The 10,280-nt window shown below is 44.8% G+C and overlaps 1 protein-coding gene across 1 annotated transcript in view; it reads right to left on the reverse strand.

The window, feature by feature from the left end:
- Itgam (integrin subunit alpha M) overlaps positions 1–10,280 on the reverse strand; it is a 79,168-nt gene that overhangs the window by 61,468 nt on the left and 7,420 nt on the right. The window contains exons 3-5 of the mRNA XM_008823789.2: positions 5,634–5,737; positions 4,158–4,228; positions 3,903–4,020 (exon numbers count right to left, since the gene is read on the reverse strand). Coding sequence (XP_008822011.1) covers positions 3,903–4,020; positions 4,158–4,228; positions 5,634–5,737 — 293 coding nt within the window. The remainder of the gene's footprint in view (positions 1–3,902; positions 4,021–4,157; positions 4,229–5,633; positions 5,738–10,280) is intronic.

A 10,280-nucleotide genomic window follows, 5' to 3' on the forward strand; every position in this document is an offset into this window, starting at 1 on the left:
CCTTGAGGTTTCACAGCCCATGCCCACTTCCTGTTCACTGTGTTTCCCAACTACAGACACCATGTGACCCGTTACCTCACAGTCTTGTCACAAGGCCTTCCCCACCATGATGAGTTATATCCATTCAAACTAAGGCAAAACAAAGCCAAAAGTCAGGGAGGTATTTGATCACAACAATGAGAAAAATAACTCAAAAAATTAGTGCCAGAAGTAGGGTCATTGCTGTGATAAACCTGACCATGTGGTTTGTATGCCAGTGGAACATGTTTTGGAAGAAATGTGGACGAGTCTAAAGCTTTGGGCTACAGAAGTCCTAGAATGCTCCAAGCAGAGATTAATGAGCCATTCTGGTGAGAGTTTGGAAGACCAGAATGCTGAAAGCAACTAGCACCTTGATATCCGTGCACAATGCAGAGCCCAGGTCCTGAGGTCAGAGGACATGTGAAACCCCACCCTAGGTATCCAGTGCCTGTGTACTGTGGGGACCCTGGCTTCTGAATTCAAAAACTATACCAAACTCGGCACTCAGGCACGTGTGCACCATGTGGACCCCAGCTCCTGAAGACACAGACTGCATAAAACCCCATACTCTACATCTAGCGTCCGCCCCAACTCCTGAGGTCAGAGGCCATAGCAACTCTGCCTCCCACAGCCTGGAACCCTCACCCTGGCACCCTACAGACCCTCACTCCTGAGGAGAGTGGCACAAAACATCCAGTGCCCAAGCACCACATGGACTCTGGTTCCTAGGGTTAGAGGCCACATGAAACCCCAACCTCATCCCCAGTGTAACCTGCCTGTCTGGCAGAAATGAATATATTCTAAAGAAACACTGTGGCTATCGGACTATTGAAAGAACAGATCCCAGGAAATTAAATCTCCCCAAGAATCGCCTGCTGTGAGAAGAAAGGGCGGAAGCCCAGGCAGCCAGAGGAGGAACTTGTCTTTAGAAGACAAGCTGAGACAGGGTGGTCGCGGGGCACACCTTGGCCAGACTGCTTAGTTAAGCATAGCCCTTGCTTTCTATTTAAGCCCAACCCTATGTCAAGACTCTGAAGACATAAGGGGGCGAGTGTCACTGGATCTCTTTGTCCCTCTTCCCAAAGTGGCCACACTGAATAAACCTTTTTCTGCTTTTCACTATTAATTTGGCACTTTTTTAAAAAATATTTTATTTATTATTTTTTTATTTCATGTGTGTGTATGAGTGTATTGCCTGCATGTAGGTAAGTGGACCCATGTTGTGCAATGTCCATGGAGGACAGAAGAGGTCGTTGGATCCCCTAGAACTGGAGTTAACAGACAGTTGTTTGCTGTCATGTGGGAGCTGGGATTCGAACTCGGGTCTTCTGCAAGAACAATCAATGTTCTTAACCGCTGAGCCATCTCTCCAGCCCCCTAATTTGGCAATTTTAATGAGCTTACTGAAGATGGGTGACTGAACCTGGCATGTTGGGGTGCAAGCTGTGACCCTCATTAAGTCTAGTAACATCAGTACTCTGGGGCCAGCAGACTGCATGGATGCTGGCTCTTAAGGTCGGAAGCCACATGAAACCACTCCCATCTATGGCATCCCTGAACACACGCACCATGCAGGCCCCAACTCCTGAGCTCTGAGGCTGCGGGAAACCCTGTCCCTGTTTCCAGTATCCTAGCACCTGCACAGTCCAGTCTCCTAAGGTCAGAGCAGTGTGAAGCCATGCCCCAGCAGCCAGCACCCCAGCACTTATGCACCCTGCACCCAAGCTCCTGAGGCCAAAGGCTGCATGAAATCTCTCACAGTGCCCCCACACTGCAGGTTTTGGCTACTGAGATCAGAGGACAACCCCCACCACCCTGTGTAGACTCCCTGATGAGGTTGGAGGCCAGGATCAGCTAACTCACCATGAATTAGCACTAAATCTCTCCATGACTGAACTTCAAGCTGCACCCAGCTGAGCCAAGGCCAGCAGACAGGAGGGAACACCAAGCACCAATCCAAACAGACACCCAACTCGTGTGCCAGAAAGTCAGCTGACAAAATAACTACGGATGTGGAAGTCACAATACAAAAAGCCAAATAACATGAAAAACCACGACAATATATCCCCTCCAAAAATTACCAACTTCATAGTAATGGCCCCAATGAGAGTGAATTAAACAAAATCCTAAACAAAGAATTTAAAAGAAAATCATAAATACGTTCAAGAATTCAAAGAGAACACAAACTCCTGAATGAATCCAAAGGAACATGCACAGACTGCTGGACGAATTCCAAGAAGTCAAAGAAAACAATTTTTTCAGGGGATCTTTTTAAGACAGGGTCTCCCTGTGGCCCCAGCTGGCCTGGAACTCGCTATATAGACCAGGCTGGCCTCAAACTCACAGAAACCTGCCTACCTCTGCCTCCCAAGTGCAGGGATTAAAGGCGTGTGCCACCATGCCTAACTAAAGATGATAATATTATTAAAACATATGAACAGAATATATGAGAAGACCAAATCTACTAACTATGAACATAGAAAATTTTATTCCAAAGGCATAAAAAAGAGTTTCAATAAAATCATAGAAGAGAATTTCCCCCAAAACAGAGAAAGAGATGTCTATCCAAGTAAAGAGGCATACAGAACACAAAATAGAACCATTGAGGGAACGTCACACATCATATTATAGTCAAAACACTAAATATACAGGACAAAGATAGTGCATTGAAAATTGCAAGGAAGACCGATCGCATACAAAGTCAGGTCCAGCAGAATAACGCTGATTTTTCAGTGGAAACTCTGGAGGCTGGAAGGACCTGGAGTGGTATTTCAAGTTCTGAAAGACCACAACTGCCAAACCAGACTAATGTACCCAACAAAGCTATCTGTCATAATTGAACAAGAATAGGCTAAAGCCAGCTCCACAGGGAAAACTGAAAGGAATACTGTGGGGTGAGAACAAGGATAAACACATCCAAGAGACGAGAAGAAAAAATTAATGAAGTTAGATACTCGTTAAGCACAGGAGGACTACGAAAACGCCAATCACTACCAAAACAACAGGGCTGTAGAGAGGGCTCAGCAGGTAAGAACGCTTGCTGCTCTTTCAGAGGGCTGAGTTTGGTTCCCAGCCAAACTCACATCTGTGAGCACCCACACTTATGCACACATACACACATACACACATAAATAAAAATAAAATAAAGATTTTTTTAAAAGAAAGGGAATATTGTTTTACTTTGGTTTGGGGGGGGCTTGAGATAGGGTCTCACTATATACTCTTGAACTGGCCTTGAACTCCCAGAGATCCACCTGCCTCTGCCTGTACTAGGATTAAAGATATGCACTACCATGCCTGGCCTAGGAAAAGAGAAACTGTGAAAGGAAGAAAAGGATGATGATGATAATAATAATAATAATAATAATAATAAAATAATAATAAATGATAAAGGAATTTGCCACCATAGCCCACCCTAGAATTCTGCTTTTATATTTTGGGAGATAATCTTATGTGTTCCAGGCTGGCCTTGAGCTTGCGCGATATACCTCATTAATAATAATAATGGCTCTAAGGACAGTTTGGAAAGATTCCTGAAGAAGACAGGCAAAGGAGCTGAAGCGTGTGACAGGCAGACCCGATGGGAGGATACTGGGGAAGGAAGCAGGCTGTCACCATCTACAACCCCGAAGGCTGTCGCTGGGAATCCAAGTGCTTGCTCCAAGGAAAATGGCTGGGACATCTGAGAAGTCAGTGCTGATTCCCTTCTCTCCCAGAAGTGGCTAAATCAGGATTTTTCTTAAAGTGCTCTCACCTTATTGTCTCTCCACAGGATCCAGGTTTTCTAATCCTCCTGCACCCAGACCAAGTCACCCCTCTACCCTGAGAAGCCGCATTCTCAGTCCTGCCCCCACCCTCAAGTTTCTGCCAAAAGGACCTACCTTTGAGTTTCTCTGGGAACCGCTGGGGTGGCCTCAGCAGGTTGGAACCAAACAGGAAGCAGAAACCCTTCACATAGGTGTTCTCCTTGCAGTTTTGGTGCACAGTGGGACCACAGGCCTGAGGGGCAGAGTACCAGCAGAAGGGGCTCCCCCTGCCTCCTGTCCTTTCATTCCAGCATCTCAAGACCCCCAGCCCAGAAGCCCCAGGGCCCCACTCTTCCCCTCAAGACCCTCCTACAATCCAGGGCAACTCACCAGCAACTGGGAGGGGTTGGTCGTGGCAGCCAGGGACAGGCCCAAGGACATATTCACAGCTTCTGGGGGCACTGAGAAGACAGACATATGCATGGTCACCCTCAGGGGGAAGAGAGGCTGTGTAACAGCTGGGCAGGGACATGACAGAGATACCTGCACATCCATCTTCATTGTCTAATACACAACAACCAAGCTGTACAATCAGCACAGGTGCCAGTCAACCAATGAACAGATAAAGAAAATGTGGTATATGTACACAGTGGAGTTTATTCAGCCACAAAGAACATTTGCATGAAAGTAGATGGAACTGGAGATCATCAAGAAAAACAAATGTTGCATGTTTTTTCTTATATAGGGAATTCAGATGTAACTCTACTATTTTGAATAGTGACCAACAGGAAGAGGCAGAAGGATCAGAGAGGATGCAGGGGCATGAAAGAATTGACAGACATTGCACCCAAGTATGGAAATGACAGCTGGGAATGGTGGCATTCGCCTTTAATCCCAGAACTCGGGAGACAGAAGCAGGCAGATCTCTGAGATCAATGCCAGCCTGATGCATAGTGAGTTCCAGGCCAGCTGGGGCTACAGGGAGATCCTGGCTCAAAGAAACTACCCAGCCTATGGAACTTTTGGCAATTATTGGCTGCTGGGAGGGGAGAGCCAGTGTCTTACAGGAATGGAACTCTGGGTGGGACCAGTGAATGGACCCACACTGAAGGACATCTGGGGACACAAATCAGACTCTATAGGCCATATAATATATATGAGAGTACATTAAATTGGGTGATGGACAGTAGAGGGAGGTGCAGATAGGGGAGGGGTTCTAAATACCATCAAACTATACAGTATGAAAATTGCAAAAATTCAATAAAAATAAAATTTTTAAAAAACCAAAAATTTGCCAGGCATGGTGGCACATGCCTTTGATCCCAGCACTTGGGAGACAGAGGCAGGCAGATCTTTGTGATTTCGAGGCCAGCCTGGTCTACATAGTGAGTTCCAGGACAGCTGGAGCTACAAGGAAACCCTGTCTCAAAAAGAAAAAAATTTTAGTAAATGAATAAATGTTATTTTTAAAAAAAAATTTTAAAGCAAGGTAGAGAGCAGTCATGAAAGACACCTGGTGCTTACCTCTGGCCTCCACATGCATGCACATACAGTGCACACACACACAGCACATGCATTTGCACATACATGTAGATACACTATACACATACAAATTTTTGAAATATTAATCCTTTTAGCAAAAGAGCTGCACAGGGTCCCTTCAACTTGGGAGACACGGGACTGGTCAAGAGGTGCCCAGATCATAAGAAAAGAACATAGAGAGGGCCTGAGGGATCTGCTCTACAGACAAAGCAGAGGCTAAAGAGCTTCCTGCACACCACAGATTCCCCCTGACATGGAAGATCTGCAGCTGTGTGCACAGGAGGAATCTCAGCAGCAGCCCAAGCAGGAAGGGCTGAGACTCACCTTGCAGTGGGATGGGCTGACACTGGCCTGTGCTGTAGTCACACTGGTAGAGGACACCTGTTTGATGAGCAGCCTGTGCCTCCTGGGGGGCTGCAACAACCACTCTGCAGAGAGAGACGTAATAAAGAAAACTCTGAATGTAGGGAGAGGCTAGAGAAGCAGTAGTGAGTAGAGGAAAGGGGGACCCTCACATGGGTTCCTGAATTCCCATAAATATGAGGAGAATTAGCCAAGCAGAAAATAAGAAAGTTTAAATCCTAGAACGGGACAGCCCCTTCAAAGAATAACACAAAACTCAGAAAGCATTAAGAATGAGTCATTCGGGACTGGAGAGGTGGCTCAGTGCTTAAGAATACTGGCTGCTCTTGCGGAGAACCAGGGTTCAATTCCCAGCACCTACGTGGCGGCTAACAACTGTCTGTAACTCCAGTTCCAGGGGATCCAACACCCTCTTCTGACCTCCGCAGGCATTGCATGTCATGGGTGGACTTACATACATGTGGGCAATACACTCATACACACAAAATAACAAATAAAATGTATTTTTAAAAAACAAATGAGTATTTCATACTGTAAGGAACTAAATCCTAGTAAGCAAATGGTCACTGAGAAGTAATAAAGACGGCACACTTCCTGATTCTTGATCTGGCAGGAAGATCTTATTTCTTGATGACAACTGACCTGCTTAGAGTACTGTAGCAGGCTGGATATCTCAGCTTAGGGATGTGACCTATCAGCCTTCTCTTCTTTGTTTAAATTGACCAATGCTAAAGTAGGGGAGGGGAAACCACTAAAACTGTCAAAACCCAGACTCTCCCTGGGAGAAGTTGGATTTTGAGTTTCTGGATCCCCCTCTTCACTTGTGGAGAGCTTCATCTTTCTGTATGAACTGTGTCTATATGTGTGATCCTGTACGTGTGTGAATGTGATTCTTTATCCTTCAATAAAAGTTTGTTTGGCTCTTGCTCTCTGCTGGTCTGATTTTTTCCTGTCTTTTAATTTTTAAATTAACTGAGAAAACAAACCCATCAATACCCTTAGACTGATAGCGATGCCAACCACAATGATGCTGGGACACTAGGTGCACTCAGGAGGTTTTAAAAAGGAGCACGTGAAGTTAGGAGGGGAGAGCGATGGGGCGATGGGGAGAAGGGAAAGCGGTGAGGGTGGTGGGAGGACCTGGAGGGCAAGAAATGGGGTAGATTTGACCAAAACATATGACATGCATATATGAAATTCTCAAACAATAAAAAATGAGTATTTCAGCCACATAATCATTTTAAATGAATTTCTGAATATGGTGATTATAAGCAAAGGCAAAAGAGAAATGATAAAGTAGGGAAAGGAATGAGCAACTCGGGCCACAGATTGCCTTCCTCTTGTCTGTTAGTTCCTACAAACCAGGAAGGGGAATGTAGAAAAATGTGGAGCCAGGCACTCTGGCCATGACACCTTCACTGTTCGCTTGAACTCTCTTCAGCTGTGACTACTCAGAAGAGACCCACTAGAGATTGGATCTATTCATGTCCTGTCATGGAGGAGAGGGAGAGGCTCACAAGGCTGGGCCCTAGATACACGAGGCCCTGCCCCTCCTATGGGTAACCCCTCCCCTACGCTCCTGTGGGTAACCCCAATTAAACTCATTAGCTTGCAAAGCTAGACTTGGATGAAATCATCGCTTTGGTCTATTATTAGTGCCCTATCTGGAGTGAATGGACCCAGGAAAAGGTAACACAACAGAAATACCCCTCGTAAAAAGGGAAAGTGGTTGGTGAGATAAAGGTTTGTCACACAAACTTGATGACCCTGAGTTCAATCCCTAGGACCCATGGTGGAAGGAGAGAACTGGCTCCTGAAAGTTGCCCTCTGACCTCACATGTGTGTCAGAGAGAGAGAGAGACAGAGAGAGAGAGACAGAGAGAGAGAGAGACAGAGAGAGAGACAGAGGAGAGATCACTCTAGGAGGCCAGATTTCACAGTCTGAGGAAATTAGGCTATGCCCCCTGCAGTTCTCTCCCTGGGACTGAGCTATGCAAGCTTCTGTGACTATGATTTTATAACTAAGCCCTGGTACTACCCAACTGGCTCCAGCATGTTCCTTGTCTCATAGGCTGTCCCAGACCTAATTGCATGGTGTGAAACTCCTACCACTTACTGGAAAGGTGCAAACATCAGGCATTTCCGTTTAGTTCCGGGTTTCTCTGAAGGCTGCTCTGGGCCTCTCCCCACCATCCTGTTCTGACAGCCATTATACCACTCTCTCTGGCTTTATGCTCTCCCCTCACTGCAGGGGTGCAAGGGAAGCCTCTCCACTCTTTAAGGTCACATGCAGGCTGTCTCAGGAGTGTGCTGCTGTTCCCCCACCTCAAGGTCCAATCACAGGTTTGAGGTCCTTTTTCCTAATAAAATTCCTTCTTGAAAGGTAATTATATGTCAGTTCCTGTCTCTGAACCAACCTGCCATGACATTCTTTTCTTCAACTTCTTCCCAAAGAAGTTTTTCTTGTTAGTGCATGTCTCTGTGTATCTGTGTATATATGTTTGTGTAGGAATGTACATGTGAATACAGTGTCCTAAGAGGTTAGAGGGCAGATCTGGCCCCTCCTCTTTTATTTTCTATCTAACACACATAATAATAATAATAATAACAATAACAATAATAATAATGGTCTTTCTTTCTTTCTTTTTTTTTTTGAGACAGAGCTCTAGCATGTAGTCCTGGCTAGCCTGGAACTCACCATGTAGACCAGCCTGGCCTCCAACTCACAGAGATCCCCCTGCTTCTGCCTCACAAGTGCTGAGACTAAAGGTGTACATCGCCACACCCAGCTAAAGATCATCTTTTAAAAAAAGTTTTTTAAGAAAAATAAATCAGTTTTAAACTAAACTGAGGGCCAATGAGATGGCTCAGTGGGTAAATGCATTTGCTGCCAAGCCTGATAACTTGAGTTCAACCCCCAGGACCCATATGGTGAAAGGAGAGAACAAACTCCAGCAAGTTGTCCTCTGACCTTTACAGACATCCATGTACCCACACACTTACATACATACACATAATTAATTATTAATTAGTTAGTTAATTAATTAAAACACAAATTGAGATGCTCATCTACCCAGCCAGACAACCTGCTGGGGAAAAGGGCAACCCACAGACATTTGGTGCCACTGTAAATTGTTATCAACACTAAAGTAATGTAAAAGTAAATTACATCCTGAAGAAAACAGAATGTGGCTGGGGCCATAGCTCAGTGATAGAATGCTTGCTTTACACACATGAAGCCCTAAATTCAATCCCTGGTACTGATTACAAAAAAAAAGTAATGCCAGAGATGCCACAACCTAATAACAAAACAGCATGGTTCTAGCACAAAAACAGACTCAAAGACCAACAGAAGAGAACCAAAGACCCAAAAATAGCCTCACGTAGGTACATCCATATGATTCTCTACAAAGGTGCCAAAAACACAGTGTGTAAAAAGCAGCATCTTATGCCAGGCGTGGTAGCGCACGCCTTTAATTCCAGCACCTGGGAGACAGAGGCAGGCGTATCTCTGTGAGTTCGAGGCCAACCTGGTCTCCATAGCGAATCCAGGCCAGCTAGGGCTACAGGGAGACCCTGTCTCAAAAAGACAAAAAAAAAACCCAAAAAACAGCATCTTTAACAAGGAGTCCCAGCAAAATTAGATATCACATAAATGAATTATCTTCCCTGTACAAAAATCTACTCAAAGCAGCAGGTGTGGTGGCACAAGCCTTTAAACCCAGCACTCAGGAAGCAGAAACAGGCAGATTGCTGTGAGATTTAGGCCATGCTGGTCTACATAGTGAGTTCCAGGCCAGCTATGGCTGCAGGTAGACCCTGTCTCAAAAAGACAAAAAAAAAAAAAAAAAAAAAAAAAAAAAAAAAAAATTAACTCACAGTGGATCAAACACATAGTATAAGACCTAAAAATCTCAAACTGCTGGAGGAAAATATAGGGGAAACATTCAAGATATGGGCATAAACTCTAAAAGTCAAACGTTCAGGAAATAATGAAGAATTCACAAATGAAGTTGCATCAAATTTAAAGGCTTTAGGGGCCAGTGAGCTTGCTCAGTCAGAGAGAGAGGCACATGCTGCCAAGCCTGATGAGCAGAGTTCCACCCCCAGAACTCACATGGTAGAAGGTGATGAATCCAAGTTGTGCTCTGACATCCACATATGTGCCATGGCATTCACATGCACACACAAAACAGAGACAGAGAGAGAGAGAGAGAGAGAGAGAGAGAGAATTGTAACAAAAATTGTAAAGAACTCAAAAAAACATGAAAAGGATATATAATCCTATTAATAAATGAGAAAATCAAATGAACAGCTCTCAAAAGAGGACTGGGAATATACTCAAGCTCAGTTGGGAGTGTGTTTGCTTAGCACACATGAAGCCCTGGGTTTGAGCCCAGCTTTGCATAAACTAGATATGGTGGTGCATGCCTGCAACCCCAGCACATGGGAGATAGAGGCAGGAGAATCAGAAGTTCAAGTTATCTCTAGCTACACAACAAGTTCAAAGCCAGCCTGGGCTACATGAGACCCTGTCGAAAGAAAGAAAGAAAGAAAGAAAGAAAGAAAGAAAGAAAGAAAGAAAGAAAGAAAGAAAGAAAGAAAGAA

Source organism: Nannospalax galili, unplaced genomic scaffold, assembly GCF_000622305.1.
Source record: "Nannospalax galili isolate Female #2095 unplaced genomic scaffold, S.galili_v1.0 scaffold788, whole genome shotgun sequence".
NCBI lineage: Eukaryota > Metazoa > Chordata > Mammalia > Rodentia > Spalacidae > Nannospalax > Nannospalax galili.